The 20,054-nt window shown below is 33.5% G+C and overlaps 2 protein-coding genes across 2 annotated transcripts; one reads left to right on the top strand and one right to left on the bottom strand.

Moving 5' to 3' along the window:
* The first annotated feature begins 14,124 nt into the window (after positions 1–14,124).
* Positions 14,125–15,355, top strand: LOC132060867 (uncharacterized). The gene is made up of 2 exons (XM_059453771.1): positions 14,125–14,831; positions 14,916–15,355. Exons 1-2 carry the CDS (start codon positions 14,523–14,525, stop codon positions 15,051–15,053), a joined length of 447 nt encoding a protein of 148 aa, XP_059309754.1. The 5' UTR covers positions 14,125–14,522; the 3' UTR covers positions 15,054–15,355.
* A 20-nt stretch (positions 15,356–15,375) lies between these two features.
* LOC132061476 (uncharacterized) lies at positions 15,376–18,379 on the bottom strand. Its single transcript, XM_059454289.1, has 5 exons — positions 18,250–18,379; positions 16,434–17,237; positions 15,824–16,070; positions 15,620–15,736; positions 15,376–15,540 (listed from the first exon to the last, which is right to left on the bottom strand). The coding sequence occupies exons 3-5, from the start codon at positions 15,998–16,000 to the stop codon at positions 15,376–15,378; spliced, it is 459 nt and encodes a 152-aa protein (XP_059310272.1). The 5' UTR covers positions 16,001–16,070; positions 16,434–17,237; positions 18,250–18,379.
* Positions 18,380–20,054: the final 1,675 nt, after the last annotated feature.

Genomic DNA, 20,054 nt, shown 5'->3' on the forward strand with positions numbered 1-20,054 from the left:
TGTTTCCTCCTTAATATGGATTGTTAGGAGGTTTGTTAATCTGTATCTCAAGATACTTTTAATACTCCAGTTTTGTTTATGAGTATGTTGGCAATGCCTATATACTTGTGTAACTTCACGTTCGATTTTTGCACTTTATTTTATGAAAGGTGCCATTCTTTTTTACATGAAACAAGCCATAGGCATTCTATGGTTTATTACCAACCCCCCCCCACACCCCCCCCCCCCCCCCCTTGCCCCACCCCCAAAAAAAAAAAAATGCTCTCCATTTTGAGAGTTTTGAGATCTTCTAGTTTCAAGAACTTGAGTTGAGGGAACTGGTCTGCTCTCACTTCCCAATCTTCCCCTTCAAAGTTGCAATTTAAGTACCTCAAGAAGTGAGAAGGTTGACAATGGTTGAAATTTCAGAAAGTGGCAGAGGAAAAATGCATAAAGTCAATTTCTTGAGACGCACAGGAAAGTTTAATGGTGAAGGACCCATCTTTGGAATACAGATTAAGAGCACCTTCAGCATTTCAAGTTGAGATAATGAGTTTAATGCAGGGAACTGATTGTCATCTTTCACCAACCCCATGAATTGGCAAATATGCATTGTAACTTTTGAAGATTGGGCGTTTAGCTCACTATCCTCTCCACCTTCTCCGCGCTAGAGAGAAAATATTGCCAAATTTTCCAATTTTGAAGGAATTCATGTGCTCGTTACAAATTGAACATAGCTCTGTCAATAATGCGTACATGTCTTAGCTTGCAGCTTCTAGAAAGTATCAGGAAACTACCAGAGTTGCAAGATTGTAAAGATTTCTGTTTGAAGATGGGATAGAACCCTCACCAGTTTGAGCAGCAAAGTACCTCAATTAAGTTTGGTAGGAAAGAATCGACAACAATGGACTCCAAATCCAACACCCTAAAGCCTAAGATGACAGATACATGTGCCATTGAAGAGAATGTATCTGCATTCACCTCCCTAAATAGTACAGAACGAGCATGCGAGCATGACAGGCTTCATCCATCAAGATTGTCGACCCAACAGCAATGGAATAATAATTGGCATGGCGTGGGCTTTTGAGTATAAAATGTAGAGGGATGGCACATAATCTCTCACGATGAAGAAATTAAGTATGACAAGAACAAAGGCAAAAGTCTGATTCAATATAAAGTAAGAGAAGTATTTAAAGAGATAAATACCTTTTTATCTTGCATAAAGGAATTTCGTGCTTTTTCTTTGCAGAACAATAGGCCATGTACAGGACATGCTTTGATCTTCCTCGTGGATCTTTTTTTAGTGTCCATGACTAGGTTTCTTCCAATAAGATCCTTCAAGTAATCTTCAACAATATCCTCCAAAGCCTTCTCATTGTCATTTTTAACTTTGAGACTGATATCTACCTGTCCTCTTGAAATGCCCCAAAATATAAAAAGTATAGTTCAAGTTTACAAGGTAAGTTTCTATAGCTTAGCTGTACTATATCCTTTGTGCCACCATGGACGGGTGCACCTAAACTTCTTTCCATTTCTTTCTAACAAACATTATTCTTTCTTCTTTATCCTTCCAAAGTGTAAAGGGCTACCACCTTACAGGGTTGTATTCTTGGAAAGTGCTATTCAGATTCAGCTAAGGGAAGATACAATTCAACACAGCTAAAGGAACAGGAATTAGAAGTTAGTTGACAAGGCACTGGAAGTTAGTTAATTAGTTGGACAGGTCAACAAAGTTAGTTAGAATCTGTTAATGAGTTGTTAGCAGCCCTTTACACTTCTGTGCTATTTCTTGACAGGACTTTCCTTAGCTCAGGAGGGCAGATGTTTTTTCCAGATATCTTTTTCTATAATAACAACCGACTTCTTCATTATTCAACCATCGATCTCATCGAAGATCATGGGTATCAGTAACACATTATGTGTAATCAACAACTTCCCAATGTCTGGAGGTCAGAATGATTTTATTACCATTTGTAGCACTGGAGAGCATAATCTTAAACCATCCCATGCATTTACTTCCTACATGTCGTCAATGATTAAAAGACGTCTCTTTGACAATAGAGATTTTCAGTCTATCAGTTAATACATCCTCATGTTCGTTTCTAAGATCAGTATGCCCATCCAAAGCACTTCTCAGAAAGAAAAGCAGCAACTCTCTGTGTGTGTATAGCTGAGAAACACAATACTCTGCTCGAAAATCAAAGCGAGAGACAATTGACTCATCTCTGTACAGGCATTCCAGAAATGGAGACAACATATAGCTGAGGTGTCCCACCAACTAGTTGATATTTCATAGTTTGCCTAACATCCTCAAAATCCACCTGTTCTTCACAGGACCTAGGAGTATCAGTCAATCGAGGTGACACAAGAGTGGGGGAAGCAATTCCCGTATTCTTTTTTCACTGGGGTTTGCTCAACTGTCCTAATAAGCTTAATCTCCTCTGTGATGTCCGACAGCCACCATATAAGATGAGTAAGAGGAACATCTTGAACTACACAGAGTCAACTATATATCAAAGACTTCTGCAGCAAGACCTTGAAGTGTGTTATGCTTATTATTGCCTTGTTCTCTAACTCTTCAAGTTGGTTCTTTATAGATGAAAGTCAATCAGAATGGCTGCTACGGAGCTCCTTCAAGCTGCCTAAAAGGAAACATAAGAAGTCCAGTGCCTCATTCTTAACCAAATGGAACTGCACCCATGCTCGGATCTCTAGATAAATCACTTTCTTGACATGTTGAATCTCATCAACCAAAAAAAGTAGTTCTCGCTTCAGAGCTTCCTTGTCCATGTTGCCATCACACAATGAGTAAACGACAAATCCAGCATCAAATGACCACGGTCTCCATTTTTACAAAATACAGATCCTCATATCCTCCAGAATGTTGTTAGTCAATGGCAACTAAATGTTAATAGTTCTCAACGTGTTAAGATGCTCAGCAAGGGTCTCCATTTGATCCTTAGTCTAGGGAAAAATCCCTCTTAACTGGATCCACATGTCCAGAAGAGTATCAGTGAATCCAACAGCTTCAACTGAGGACAAGTGAGGAGTGTCACAAAACCTTAAATTTCACAGCATGTGAATATAGATGCCGTGAACCCCGGGCTCAGTAGGCCTAATCTTTTTCCCCAGCAAATCAGAAAGCAAATTAGTAACTTCAAGAGTTATGGATTTGTCAAGCAAATACAAGAAGGAGCATGAGTAGCCACAACTTCTACATGGCCCCATAAACTATACCAGCAGCTTGGTTTTTCTGATTTGCATATTTTTTCTCAGAAAGAAAACAATGTATTGATTGCTCTCAGCTTCATTTCTACCACTTCGATTTGATCCTTGACTTGATAATATATGATCACTGAAAAGCGGGCAACAATCATATTCTTGAGATTCTGCACAACATTGCCTACAAATTCAGCCACGAGTTCATGGGTCAGTGGACTAGTAAGCGGAGGTGCTTGATATGAATCTGAATTTCAGGCCTGGAAAACCGGAATCATTTCTAGCACATCCGATGTGATGGAGTCGAACTCAGGAGCCACGACTGTTTTACACCACATGAGATAATGAAGACAGGCCGAGTCCTAGACGTTCCATCAAAATTTTGATGTTTCTTTGCAGGGCTAGATGCTTCTTTCAAGTCTGCTTTCCCTTTCAGAGGAGAAATGTACTCAGAAAGGAAGAAACCACAATTTTGTTTTAACAGTATTTATTCTTTTCTTTTTGGGACCTATTCAGGGGCGGAGCCACGTTAGTTCCAGGGGGTATCCGAACCCCCTCGGCGAAAAATTACAATGTATTTTCGAAGTTAAAATTATTTTATTATGTATATATAATATATGTTGAAACCACAATTCTGTATTTAAAAAATTTTGAACCCCTAGATTCTTTTCTTTTTGGGACCTATTAAATCATACTCATTTTCAATCCTTTGAAGAATACTTAGTGGATCACTAACGCAAACCGTTTCAACTGACATTTCTCTGTGATTTCTTTTGTATTCGTGATTGTTGCTCAACTGGAAATCCAAAGGAAATATTAGCTTTATTTCCAGGATATTTTTGACTTAAAATTAATTTGCTCCTCTTTTTACATTAAAAAAGTTGAGCTTGAATCATGAGTTAGGACCATAACTAGTCTTTATTACAAAAGTTGAGCTTGAATCATGAGTTAGGACCATAACTAGTCTTTATTATGAATATATTGCAAGAAGAAATTGATGTAATCAACAATTATTTTGCAACTAGTTTAGAAAATATTCGCAATTGAACGTTAAAATGTTATATCTTCATGGGAATGTGAACTTAGTGAAACTTTGGACATACAGAACAATAAAAGAATTTTAGTAATGTCCCAGTCCAAAATGTGGTTTAACGACGCCCAATTTGAACTTTAGAACTGAACTTTTTTTACTAATGGAAGGAGTGTTCTAACAAAAGTGATTTGATTATTTGAATGAGGATTAGCTAGTTTGTTTGCAATCCTAATCTTTTTTTTCCAGTATCAGTAACTTTGACAAGATAATTACACTACCCATAGCATTTTAAATGTCTTGAATGATGTTTGAAAGTTGATTTATTATTCAAAACACATCTCTCTCTTTATTTTCACAACCCCACACCCCGCATTTGGTCAAATCAAAAAGGAAAAAACAAATTCATAAATATTTTGTGCAGACCTGAATCCTTGAAGAATCAGACAATCAAGGAACACATGCATCAGCAAATATTATGAATAATAGTGGAAAAAAGGATAATATTGAAAATTTTAACAGTACAATTAATCATCATATCATATCATATATTATTAAAAGTGGGAAGCCCCAAAGATGAAAGTTGGATTATGAAAATATCCTTCAAAAATTGATCGACTAAATTACCCCTCATCCAAACACTATTTCTATAACATTTTAATACTACCAAATAGTAAATTGCACCTCTAATAAATAGAAGAAATAAATGATCAAATGAAAAGTCATAGATTACTTTTTGGAGTTACTTTCATTTTCCAGTAAGTATTGTGTTTATTCATTGTCAATAATTGTCAACTTTTTATCTTTTGCAAGGAGTTTTTGTACGATTTTTTGTGTAGAAGTTAAGTATATGGTTGAAAGTTGAAATAAATATTTATCTTATGCTTAGTCAAATTACTTTTCTTTATCATTAACGTTATACCCCATTTTAACCGAGTTAAAGCGGAGTATAACATATTGGTAATTCCTAATTATTTAACTTAAGGAGTCGCTACCTAATTATTTTAATGGTGAATTAGGACACCTAATTATTAACGAAGATAAAGCTAAACTAAACTCCATTTTTAAGGTCTTACGAGCCTAATAAATTCTAGGTAAGGGTTCTAAATATCCTAATGGGAAGGTGTTAAGCATCCATTAGAATCCGTTAATTACGGTTAACCGGCCAAACTTAGGTTGATTAATGCATGATCCAAATATTTATGAAAATAGTGTTTAGATACTCTACGTATTTAAGAAAAATAACTTATAATTAACAAATGTAAAATATTATTATATGAATGAATACTACTCGTCAAATTAAAATTACACTAAAGATCAAAACATGAAAAAAAATAAAAAATAAAAATTAGTATGTTAAAGTTAAATGTCCTTTGAAGAACTTCGCGGTTGAATTTAAGAAAAAAACTTGATTCTCAATGGATATTTGAAATAGGCATGGATAAAACTTTGAGAACGTCATTTCTTACAAGCAAGCTAAACTTCGACCTCTTAAATGAATTAGAGAAGGGTAAAACCATTTTCAGGGAAAAAAAAAAAATTGAACCCAAAGTTAGGTAGAAATGGATTTAGAATGGGATAATAATTTCAATAGTTTTCTAACTCTACTAAAATGTAGAGATTCGGTTTAGATTCAAACCTTTTAGAAACAGTTTTGCCTTGAAACTTATTAACTCATTTATGGAAGAAGAAAGAAAAGAAATACCAGTCACCAAACCTCAATATAATCGCAAAACTTTAAGCTCGCACAAACTCTATCCGATTAATTCTCAAAAGACTTATGAGATTAAAAGCTTTAAGATAGGAAAATACGCCCCAAAAAAAAAATGTTCAACAACCCTTTTTAAAATCTGAACTTGTCTTAAACATTATAAAAGAAGGAGATGACTTATGATTGAAATGACCAAAAATACTGAAAATTCGATATGTCTTTTAACCAATTAGATTAACGATCCCGAATAATTAAATAAACTTAGTTACTAATCTAACTCAAGAAAAAGGGCTCATAATAGACAATCTCAAACTTGAGAAAAAAAAATCAAATCACACACAGATAAGGCAATAATCTCTAAAGAGATATAATGAATAACAAAGAAGAAAGGACGCCATAGGTGACCCCAAATGTTTTGCAAATTTTCTCGTTGTTCCGGGCATTCTAGGGAAGATGATGAATGACGACTCCAAGCACGGATATGTCGAGGGTATGTCGAGTGTCGTCTTGAGACTTCCAATTTTGCGAGAGTCCCGAATTAGGACTCCATTTGCTCCAAAGTGGACATGTAAAAGAAAAGGAAATAAAGATTAGCGGGGCAGCCTCAAAAGGTGCTATTCAAAGAAAACACTCAAAGCCAAACACGAAGACAATTTACAACCATAGCAGCTAAAGAATATATAACCAGGAAAACCTTATTAAACATGATTCGTAAACATTTTTAACAAAACAAGAGTGGTTATACATAGTCTAATAGTGTATCATATTTAACAGTAAAGAAAAACCATGGAAGAGATTTAGGCTTTGATAGACTTGACTTTCCACTTTTTGTCTAACTCTTGCACAAAAGGACTGTGACTAAAAAAAATCATCCTAAAACGTTCCATCAAAACAATGATGAAATAATGAAACTATATTATTACATTAAGATGGGGACTAATATATGACGTTTAATACTTTAACATTATGGTGAAACAGAGGACTGTACATTCCATCAAAGACATTTAAGTACATGGATTAGCACTTGTTCATTTCCATATGGACAACAACTAAAAAAAATACTCCTAATGAAGCAGCAAGCACAAAATGTCAACTCGTACTCACAACACCAAAGATTTAGAATAAACACATCGGATATCTCTTTTCATAATACAAAAATAAACAACGCTCGAAAGAAACTAACGGCAATTCACAGAATCATAAATGTATCGAAAACTACAATGGAAGAAGAAAGGACGGTTTACCGACCTTTTTGCGGTGCAGTGAACGGGGCTTTTGGATCTCCGACTTACTCTAAAAAACGAACGACGCTCAGATCCGAGATACTAAATACTTTGAGGAAAAAAAATAATAATAAGAAGGAGGTAATGGTTTCAACAAGAGAAGTGGTTGCTCCAAAAAAGTTCCCCCCTTCGAGCAAGGCTCGTTAAACAGAGAGCAAAAGTACTAGTGTAGTTGATAAAATACAAGCAAACGAGACTGAACAATAGAAGTCTTAGAGAGATTTTTGATGGTATTCAAAGCTTGCTTTTTGCTGGAGTCCAAAGTAGTTTTTATAGGAGTAGAAAATTAGGGTTTGCTTTAGGCGGGATTTTGAACACCATGCTTGAGACTTAGTCAACACGACCGTTTGAATTTGAACGTTGGATTTGGACGTCTTACCCGATATGGTGATACCTTGACTGGAATGGAGAGATTTGTCATACCTTGAAGCATGAAAACGGGAAGATGAGATAGAGACGCACCTAGAGAAGTCCCCTTTGTACAAAAATGGTGAAAACAAAGTTCACTTTCGGCTGAAGGAGTTTGGCATTTTTTCTGAGAGAGGAAATGGGAGGAAGAGGCAAAGGGCCGCAGCTGCCCCTCACCAAATGAAACCCTAGAATAGAATTAAAAATGAGACTTAATAAGGTCCATCAGATCATTTTTATTAAATGGTCTAGATTGACTCTTCAATAGTGGCTTTAGAGGGCCTTTTGGGCTGATCTGAATAGGCTTAGTTTGGGCTGAATATTAGAGCCAACTTGGGCCGAAAATATGGGCCTTGGGCGTGGACTTTTCCTTTCTTCCTTTAATTTCTTTAACTTCTAAATTTGAATGAAAGACACTCTTTAGTTAATCATATATTAACGCGTGCTAAAATATTACTTAATATAAAAATATATTTATTTGCATTCAAATGAAAAATTATATGATATCGTAATAGTTGTGCGATAATATTTAAAAGTTAAAAAATAAGCAAATGCTATCGTTTAATTGTATAAAATAAATGCGATGTGTTTTGCGTAAAACGACAAATAGAAATGTTAAAAGTGATCATGAAGATTATAATATTAAGTGATCGCAATATAATAATAATAATAATAATAATAATAATAATAATAATAATAATAATAATAATAATAATAATAATAATAATAATAACAGGAAATGACTACATTCGGATAATGAAGAACGACGATATTAATAGAAAGCTAATAGTTCTGATAAATAACTATTCTTTAAGTTTTCAAAAGTATTAGAAGTGTAAATAAATATTTTGGAAGAAAGGCGGGACAAAATTGGGTTTCAACAATTAATCTACACAAATGTAAAAGCGTCAACTCACAAGAAAAAAGAATCATATACTAAATGCAATTGAGCCCTTTCATTATTAAAATTATAACGCTATAGAATTAAAAATCATGATACTCTTAAATGAATAACTAAAATTAAAAAATTATAAGGCCCGTAAATAAATGAATGAACTAGTTCTTCATCAATTACTACATTAAACAAATTTATGTTACCCAGCCTCTTCGTTGCTATAACATAAATGTAGAATTGGAAAAGTTGCAATGAGTAATTAACGTAAATTAATCCAATTAATAAATGTGTGAGAAAAGTTCAAAGAATGCCAATCAAGAAAGAGCTATGTATTAGGTGTTGGAGGTGGGAATTGGCATAGCCGTGAAGAATAAGCTCTCCCACTACATTCTTCTTACAAGAATGTAAGAAGTATGCTCTCAACAATATTAATTTTATGGCACACAATATTTATGTATCACTGTTGATGAAATTTTAAACGTGTTCTATTATCCTAGCAAATAATGTTTTAACTTTATCATTCAAATATTCTCCTTCTACTTCTGGTGAGTTATTTTTACTTTACGTAAGAGAGTATTGTATATCTTTAATTTTCTTTGCAATGAGCAAGTATTTGCTATTCTCTGTAAGTTTAATATCGTAAATTTGTAATTATCGCTACTTTCTATAGCATTAAAGATGATTTTTTAGCAAAAACGAAAAAAATACACAACATTATGACTCTTTTGAAGTTTACAAAAAGTCAATACACTTGTACTAGGATTTAGACCAACTCTCTGATGATGTTCCAATAATCTTATGTGAACTTTTATACTTTATTAAATTTATTTTTATTACCCAAAATATATTTATGTGATTCCTCAACATCGTGTATCAAATCACTCGGAAAACACGTGCAACGCACATGTCGAGGAACTAGTTATACTAAAAGTGGAAGCTTCCATCTTCAAAGTTAGATTACAATTTTGCCCCCGCCGTAATTAATTAAAATATAATAAAACATAAAACATCTAATATAGTACCTATTAAATAGTAATATTATAATAAAAGTTGAGTGACAATTTTATTCTTAAGAAAAAAACTTTTATTAATAAACTAAATTAATAAAATCAAATAAATAAAAAAATCAAATGCATTGAACCAGATAAATGATGGATGAGTTGATTCATCTCCCAATAATTAATATAGGCTATACATGTCCATATTTTCTTCATGGCATTTTAGAAAACTTTTTCACGTTCTAATTTTTATTGGTTTGGTCCTCTAAGCTTCTACTCGGTTGTAAATGTGCAATTTATGTCAAGCCTAAATAATAAAATTGAATGGTTATTAATTCCTTTAAAGACTGTTAATTGCTATCCGACTAACTTTCTCTTTGTTAATTAAAACATGGATAAGTCAAAGAGTTAGTCATCTTAAAGATTTTTTTGGAAGAAGAGTCGGACTCTTAAATTGTACTCCCTTCGAATAAAAAAAGTGACCACTTAGCCATTTTCACACTCCTTAAGAAAATACTAACTCTTAGGCAAAAATAGGTAATTTGACTAAAATGCTCTAATAAAATAGGTATTGAGATTTAGTCATCTAACACTTAATAAGGTAAATTTGGAAAAGTAAGTTAATTCTTTCTTGATTTGATAAGTGAACACTTTTTTTTAAGCAAAAAATAAAAGCTAAATGGACACTCTTTTTTATCCCAATAGAGTATTGTGTTTGTACAATATCCAATCGGTTAAAAAGAAGCCAAGAGTCAATACTCTTAAATGAAAAAGAGAAGTCTAGAGGCATTACTCTTGAATTAACATCCGTTTTTTTAAACCAAAACAATTCAATGGCCACATTAGTAATTACCATTAAATTGACAATCATTTCTTGCCTAAGAGAACTTAATAGCCACATTTTAATGTATATATTAGCGTTGTTGTTAGTCATTAGGTATTGTTGGGAAAAGTCAATTTATTTTGAGAAAATATTATGGTTTTCCTTTTTTCTTTGCAATTGAGTTTTAGAGTACTTTTTAGCTTCATTACATTGTTTACTTTTTCAATATTCAAATTGAATGATGTTATTTTTTAATGATTGTGCAAAGCTGGAGATGAAGATTGAAATTTAATGTATCAATTATAGACAATACTACACCCTTTATAGTCGCATTATTGGATTTCAAAGAATCGGTAGGCTTTCCCTTCTTTCGTATTTTATTTGTATTTTAGGATTATTGTTCTTCTTTATTCTCCATTTTTCCTTGTTTGGTGGCGAGAATGTTTAGGTCCCGCATCTTTTGAACAGTATAAAACTAATTAGTTGTTTCCCAATTATTTACACTTCAATAACATAATGAAAATTTTCATGATTTATTGTATTTTATTTCTTCAGATACAAATTTCATTTTGAGTTATGTCAATTTTTGGACTTTTAATTTTTGCATTTAGTATATGGAAGATGTGATGAACACATTTGGTCTTTATTTCTGATTTAATAGTGATAAATAATTACTTTCCTTTGAGTTCTAATCTTTCAGCAATTGCTATTTTCATTTTAGATTTACCTATCTTCTTCTCCCCCCCCACCCCCCCCGCTTCTTTTTTTTTAAATTTATTTATGGAAATGTTTAGGTTGCACAGTTTTTGACCCAACAAACTTTTTTTCCCTCATTTATCAAGTACCATATTTTAAATTTTAAGCCTCTAAAAAAAGTAGTCAAAAGAGATTTAGCATGAATTGTTTCATCACAAATAGTAAAAATAAAATAAGAAACTTGACTGAAAATTTTGTGTTAACAATTGGATTTTAAATTTTTGCATATTGTGTATGGAATATATATACTGAGCACATTGTATGGTTTTGTTTTAAATTTATTGGTAATAAATAATTCCTTTTCTTTTATGGGAAAATTTCACTAATAATCAATTGAAGAGTAAATATTACACATTCATAGCCCATCTTTTAAATTTCAAACCTGCGGCCTAACAAATCATGGCCTAGCTATAAAAGAGGTTGAATATATTCAAATAACGGCTTATTCTCTTTCAGCTCTGTTTGCATTCAGAAGGTAACTTCCTTTAATTTCTCCTCCAAATCCCTGCGAAGATTTTGTGGAAGATTTTCAATGATTTTCTCCAATATACAATTGTATATGGCAGTAAAATCGTGATTTTAGGTTCTTCGATTTCTCCTTCCAATTCTACGATTGAATATCTCCTTCAAATCTGCATGTAGATTTTGCTTTACTTTTTCCTTGATTATTAGTGATTTTCAGAGATTCTTCGATTAAAAGTAAGAGAAAACACTGATTTTGATTCAATTATATTCGATGGAAGTTTATCCTATATACATTCAGCATAGTGGTGAATGGAATACATTCAGCATAGTGGTGAATGGAATTCTGCAAATAATTTTGTCAATTTCGTTGGGGATTGTGTTGTTATCGAATCTAGTTTCAATTTTGAGAACTTAGTGTTAGCAATTTCAAAACAGATCGAGGTTGATTCTGAATTAAATATCATAGAGATCAAGTTCATTCCGAAGGATGGTTTACCGCCTATGCTAATTCACAATGACACTAGTGTACGTGCGTTTTTTGAATTGAAGAAAAAAATTCAGAATTTGCTGCCTATCCATTATGTATAACAGTGAAGAAGGCGTCAATTGGTGCTGGTTGTTCAGATCGTAATTTGGCTATTACAGATTCAGTGGGCTTAGATAGAGGTGGACTTATACAAGAGATTGATGATGCACATACAATAAATATGATTGAGTTTGAGAATGATGAAATTGATTCTGAGAATGATGAAGGAATTAGTGAAACTGAAAACAATGATTGTGGTATAATAGAAAAGGTTTTACGCAAAAATGTTGCAGAGGATCAAATTTACATAAACAAAGAAACACTTGCTAGTGTAATGAAAAACTATGCCCTACGCAAGAAGTTCCAGTTTAAGGTGAAGAGATCAAGTGCAACAAGGTATGGTATACAATTGTATATTTTGTTATCTATTTGTATATATGAATAGTATGTATGTTGATAGAGTAATTCGTGTATTGTATGTATGTGCTTTGTGGATATGTTTATGGATATTTGTGTATAAATTTGTATTAAGAAGGTTCAATTATTTACTACTGGGTATCACCTCTCTTGTGTCAATGATAACTGTGATTGGAGTTTCAAATCTTCTGCCGTGCACATGAGAAAAATATTCAAAGTGAGGCATTTCAATAATGTTCATACATGTTCGTTTTTACGAAAGATACTTAACGCAACATCAAGCTACTTCGATTGTAGTTGCTGGTTTTGTTGTGGATAAAATTTCTGATCCGAAAAGAAATTACACTCCAAAAGATATAATATGTGACATTCAACTAGAGCATTGGGTTAAGTTGAACTATATGAAAGCGTGGAGAGCTAAGGAAAAGGCAATGGAAATAGTAAGAGGGAAACCTAGTGTATCTTATGGGGAGTTGCCGTTATACCTATATATGTTGGAGTACACAAATTCAGGAACGATTACAAGGTTACATAAATAGGATAAGGGACGCTTTCTTTACCCATTTGTTTCCCTGTATTCATCTATCAAGGGTTGGGATTATTGTAGGCCAATAATGGTGGTTGATAGGAGCTTTCTTAAAGCAGCATATAGGGGTACAATATTGACTGCTTGCACACTGGACGCAGCTGGTGAGTACACTGTATCAGGATTCCTTTCTCTTAATGGTAGTTTCAGTTTGTATATACTTGTATAAAACATGTATAAGTGTGTATATTTTTCTATACTGACTATATCTTGACATCTCAACTAATCAATTCACCTCTCATCTAACTTCTTGCTTGGAGCGCTACAAATACGCTTTCTTTTCCTAGCAAAACTACTTACTTTTATGACAATAGCATAACAGACTTCCATGCAAAAGCTAGGCCAATAAAGTTTAATGTGGCACCAGGGATCAGAGAACTCCCTCATTGATTCACTTGCTTTTTAAGAAACCAGAAGGTGTTAGTTCCTCCTAAGGAAAACCAACCTCATGACATGTAGAATGTGGTTTGTGTGGTTTGTTAATGTGTGTTTACCTACATATTTAGATTTTCCTCTTTTTCTTTTCACGTGGCAGATTGGTTAGTGAGGCTTTGGCCATTTGAGACAAGTCATCCTTTTTTGGTCCTCTCTAAAAAAATTCTTGAATAGATTTTTCTCTTGTATGTACAAAGTGATTGTAACTGAAAATTACATCGAAGTAGAAAAGAAAGAAATAATATCTTGACATGGTTGTTTGTATCACTGTATGATAGCTTATGTATGTTTGAAGCTACTGTTGTCAATTTGTTTCTATTACAATAAGTCATATCTTGGTTGAACCAGAGTTGCAAAGTGCTTCTGATTGTAAAACAATAAAGGAGCTTTGCTACTTTTATAGTACTTGGTTGTACTTGATGGACTTTCATTGCACTTACAGATGATTGTATGTACAAGGCTACTGCGTGTATATATTTTCTATACAGTCTCTATATTTTTCTATACTGATTGTATAAGTGTGTATATTTTTCTATACTGTCTGTATAAGTGTGTATATATTTCTATACTATCTATATAAGTGTGTATATTTTTCTATACAGACTGTATAATTGTGTATATTTTTCTATACTGAGTGTATAATTGTGTATATTTTTCTATACTGATTGTATAATTGTGTATATTTTGTCTAAACAGGGAATATCCTACCGCTAGCCTATGCACTCGTCGCCTCAGAAAATGATGCATCTTAGGGTTGGTTCTTCATGCAATTGAAGAATACTTTTGGGGTTTGGGAAGGTGTATTATTTTGGATAGACATGATAGCATCCAAAATGCAACATCAACTGTTTACGCAAAAGTGCCTCGTTGTTTCTGCATCTACCATTTGTGGAACAACGTCAAGGATCTATTCAAGAGAAATAAGGAAAAAGCGAGACCGATCTTTTTTGCTTTGGCTAAGGCTTACACCACTGAAAGGTTTGAACGCTCCATGAACGAATTGACTAAAATTGATCACCGAGTGCAACCTTACTTGTTCAATGTTGGGTATGAACGGTGGTCTAGAGTATTCTGTAGAATGAAAAGGACAATTTTCATAACCTCCAATATAGCTGAGTCAATGAATTCGACAAACAAATTTGCCAGAGAGCTTCCAGTAAGACGCTTGCTGGAGTTTTTGACAAAGTTGATGACACAATGGACCTACGAAAATAGGAAACGTGCAACGAAGTCTACAGAGCTTGGAAAAATGTACAACAAGAAGTTCAAGAAAAATATGATTGCATCACAGAACATGACGGTAAAAACTTGAGTACAATATTTCATTGCATTACTGAATAGCATCCATAATAAATGTCTTCTGTTTTCTTGAAAAAAACTATAGGCAATACCTTCTACGGACCAGTTGTATACAGTGGTTGAAGGCAAAAGGATAAACATAGTGGATCTCGGAGAGGGAACATGCAGTTGTAAGAGATTTCAAATGAACAAATTGCCATGTCACATGCTTGGGCAGTTATAAAGCACAATGGAATGGACCCAATCCAATTCTGCTCTTTCTACTACAAGAAAGATTATCTCGTGAAAACATGGGAAATTCCTGTGAATCCCATTCCAGATGAGACTACATGGGTTTTCCCTAGAGAGGTCATGGAGAATGTGGTCTTACCACCAGAAGGGAAGAGAAGTGCTGGAAGACCAAAAATGAAGAGATATAAACCGGCTTCGGGGACGGATAATAATGACAATAAGAAGAAGAGGGCTAAGCTTTCATGTGGGCAGTGTGGACAAGCTGGTCACAATAGGAAAATATGCAAAAATATACCAAAGAACTTAATTTGAACTTAGTTTGCCTCACCACCAATAACTCCCTCATTTTCCTTGACATGTGACTTAGTTTCCTCAGCAGGCATATTTCCTTCAGGAACATTCGCGACAAAGTCATGATCATCGAAATGCTGATACCCGTCGTGGTCATATGTATCATCATCATCAACACTTTGATGTTTCTAATTAAATTAACACAAAATTGAGGTTACATATTATTTTTTTTAAATCAGAAAGAAATAAAATCTGGAAAAAGCGTACCTCAGAAACAGGAACGCCATCCTCTTTTTTCTTGGTTGCCTTGGAATCAAACAAGTTGAAGAGTTTTTCAAAGGAAGAAACCACGTAATTGTTGAGTACCACAACTTTTTTGGTAAGCTAGAGAACAAAAAATAAATGACAAAAGTTAAACCAACAAAGCATATGCATATAACATACTAGAAAAGGGACAAGTTAATACAGTACCTCTCCGACTTCAAGCCTCAACTCACTAATTTCAGTCTTCAAATCATTAGGGCTCGCAGAACTATTTGCATCTCGGACGAGGCTGCTGCTTCTGTGGATGAACTGGGAATGCAACGTTAGGATGATTATTGTCAAACGTAGGCACATCTTCTTCCAATGGAAGATCAAAATTGACATCTTCAGACAATACTGCAAGATTCAGCCTTGATATCTCTTCACTGGTAGGGGTAATGTTTCGGTACTCCAACTACAACAATAAAAAAAAAATGATATAAACACAAATTAAAGTAAGAAAAAATGTAATATATACATGATTATAAATGATTTATACAAAAGAAAATTGAATCTTCCTATCTTGTATACATGATTATACATAGTCAGATCTCAATTTTTTTGTATAAGCCACGTATAATCATGCATACATGTCACGGTCTCATTTCTGAATATGATGTATACATGATTATACATGACATATACAGATCATACATGATTATACATGACATATACAGATCATACATGTCACTTAAATAACAACAAGCTAGCACATTCATAAATACTTTTCTCAAACCACAATCATAAACATATATCAAGTAGCAAACAAGAACTTTACCTGGTAAATACTAGTCATGATTTCCCACTAGTTAGGTCCACAAACGTCGGAGCTTCTTTGACTTGCTAGTTAAGGATGTGTTTCACACTATTGCCAATACGAGAAGCTACAGTTTTTTCAATCGTGGAGCAACACTCATAAATGCAAGTGGCAAACCCCCGAGCCTGTACATCGTCAACTTGGCACGCAGTTTATCCCTCATTGTTCTGAACATTTCTTCAAATACTTTTATGCCCCATGCATACCTCTGATACTGACCACTCTCAACTATATCAAAATCTTTTTTTAATATACTGTGCTTATTAGCATCAGAGAAAAGGAAATGGTGAACGAATACTAGTATGGCCATCTTGAGTGCATCCTCATCTGATTTCCAACCCTTTTACTTGAAGTGATCAAGCAAACTCTCCCTCATTACTGATTTTTTTCCATCTCCGGGAAAATACTCTTTCAGTAACCTGTTGACTTCTGGCTCATCATACACAGTGTTATCATCTTCGTAACACTTCAACCTAGTAACCAAAGCAAATTCTCTAATGTCGAACCGCAAGGTATTACCATTGAGTTTAATCCATATCTCTTTTTCACAATCAGGGGCAATTTCCTTCAGTAACAAAGCATATATGAGTTGATTTTGATTGTTGAATGGAGGCAAGTCAAGGAAGTAGCCAAAACAACTGTCCCGAAACATTTGTTGCTGTTTTCAGTCAACTATTACTTCAGAATGCTGACAATCTCTGTGTTTGTATGACAACTAATCTTGGTTTGGAAATGTTCATCAGCTTTTAGATAGTACTCACCAACCTAAACATGAAAAAAAAAACAATGAGAATTAAATGAAAGAGAGAATGATATACCAAATTTCAGTTTAGATATACATATTTATATTAGTTTATACAAGTATAAGTCCCCACTAGAACAGAGGGAACTCATTCAAAATAGCACCAAGTTCATATATACATAGTTATACCAGTTTATACGAGTATAAGTCCCCAACTAGAAAACAAGAAAATCATTCAAAAATAGCACCAAGATTTAAATATTCATAGTTATACCAGTTTATACAAAGCTAAATAAGTGAACAAGATAAAGATAGAACAAAATATGTGAATTAAAGACTCATTACACAAAAGCCAAAATACCTTCTTTTCAGCTAGAGCAGGAACCTTCTTCATTTTCTTTTTACTGTTTGCACTGTCGTTCTCAGTCTTTCTCTTGCCGGCCGTAACAGATTTAACAGTTTGCTTCACCTGCGAGCAGGTACTTTGAATGCTTCTCTGTTCAGAAGGAGCAACAGGGGTCTCAAAATCATTGTCTTCATTATCATTATTACCACGACGATTACCTGAACATATTTTCGCTCACACCTACTGAAAAAACAAATAAAAGATGAAGATGAGGATCATAAAGCAATATAAAATCTTACAGAATGAGGATCATAAAAAATGAAGATGCATAAAAAAGCTCACATGAACAATCACCATCTGAAATCAACACAAAAAAGCAACTAAACCAATGCATGCAAGTAAAGTATACTCCTATTAGCTTAGAAAATCAAAACCAACATACCCTAAATAACACCAAAATTAAACCCTAAACCAAACTAAAAACACTTTAAACAGCAAAATAAGATACCTTAACCCAAAATCAAATAGAAATTGGCTGTTGAAGACCCTAATAAAAAGGAAGAAGAAGCTTATTCAATTATAAAAGACAAATGCTACTGTGAAGGCACATATAAAAGAGAAAACGAAAATGAAGCACAAAATTAGAACAACAATGGCGGAAAGAAATTGAGAAGAAGAAGAAAATTTACTTCATTGGGAGAGATTTTAGCAAGATAGGAGTTGCTTCACTGAGAAGTGTAGAGAAAGGAAGAGTGTTGTTCGCGTGAGGAGAGAGTGTTTTATCTTATTTCATTTTGTCCGAAATTGGGCCATTTCGGGTAAGAACCCCAAATATGGGCCGTTTCGGGTAAATAATAGGCCCAAAGAGTCACACAATGTTATTTTCCCTTCTTTTAATTTCAATTTCATGAATTGCACTATAACTGATCAAATATAGAGTATATTGTTCAAGAAAAAACTTTATAAAAAAAATAGATCGAACTAAAGAGAGGACTCAACAAGTACTTTGGTTTGAGTATGCTTGTAAGCAGATAATTTTAACCAAACATGCTATACTCCTCCCTTTCCTTGTCTAAAATCTTTTCTTTATTGTTAAATTATTTGTTATATTAATCATCTAAATTTGAATAGTGTTTTAAGCCATGATGAAACAACAAGAGATTTGAGATGTAGTCATACTGAAAATATAAATATAATGTCCATCAATAGGAGTCATAGTCACGATTGAGCAAGTAAAATGTTGAAGTGGAACATACACCAAGAATATCATCTATAAAGAAGTATTAGGTTAGGTACACGCATATCATATGTTGGCACTTAATTGCGTTAAAATTTATCTCATCAAATTCAGCTTTGTATTTTCTTTCTTCGAATTTTCAATTACTCTTTTTCATGTTTTAATGTCATCCATCTATATCGTTTAAAAAATCCTATGTTAATTAAATTGGGACAAACGTGTAACGCACGTGTCCAAGAACTAGTAAACATATAAATAAGAAGGCTGAACTCACACAATGAGAAGTTCTATGTTTTGCAAAGTGAAAGTAAAGCTCGGGCAATTTGCAAAAGGAGAAATCAATTTTGGAGGAGATAAACGGTTTCGATGTGTATTTCTTTTGGACTTCCAAATCTTAAAAAGATTGCCATAAGAGCAATTTAGGTGAAGAATTTCGAGAAGTGAAAAAAGGAGGATAATTGGATGAAGGCGTTCAAAAGGACTCTTTCACCAAAGTAATCCATTATTTTAACCAATTAACAAAAATAATATAGTTTTTGAAAATTCTCAAAAGTAGTACTCTCTTCGTCTCAAAATATTTATCGCATTTTTCATTTACACGCCCCTTAAGAAAGCATTTACAAGGGTAGTATTTTGACTATTTTGCCCTCTTAACATATTTCATATAATCTCTCCTCAATAAACATCTACTCCATTAATGGTGAGAACCTCTTAAATGTTGCAAATTAATACAAGGGTAAAATGGAAAAAAGTTACTTAATTTTGTCTTGATTAAATAAAACGACAAATTATTTTGAGACAAGTATTTTTAGTAAGGACCACAAATATTTTGAGACAAGTATATTTAGTAAGGACGACAAATATTTTGAGACGGAGGGAGTATAAATGATGTGTCAATAACGACTTATAGAATATTTTGTTCAAAATTTGAATGGGTAAAATTAACGGTGATGCCCCAAACAGATGTAGAAGAAGTTACTGGTGGTCATCTGTGTCTTAAATTGGGACAGAGGGTGAAAAAAATATATATATCGAAATGAGAGCCAAGTCTCTGGAAAAATGTTGTTGACTATTTAGATTGGATCCTTATGTATCTCTCTATATTGATGAGGGCGGCAAAGTATTCAGATCCAACAATGTTTGTGTTGGCAAGTGGAAACATGTTATCTATTTGATTTATTTTCTTCTCAAAAAAATTATTGCAAGCAGAGAACGTTGTTAATTGGTTAATATATGTTTCCAGGGCGGACAACATAG

This window comes from Lycium ferocissimum, chromosome 6 (assembly GCF_029784015.1).
Source record: "Lycium ferocissimum isolate CSIRO_LF1 chromosome 6, AGI_CSIRO_Lferr_CH_V1, whole genome shotgun sequence".
In the NCBI taxonomy this organism is placed as follows: Eukaryota; Viridiplantae; Streptophyta; class Magnoliopsida; order Solanales; family Solanaceae; genus Lycium; species Lycium ferocissimum.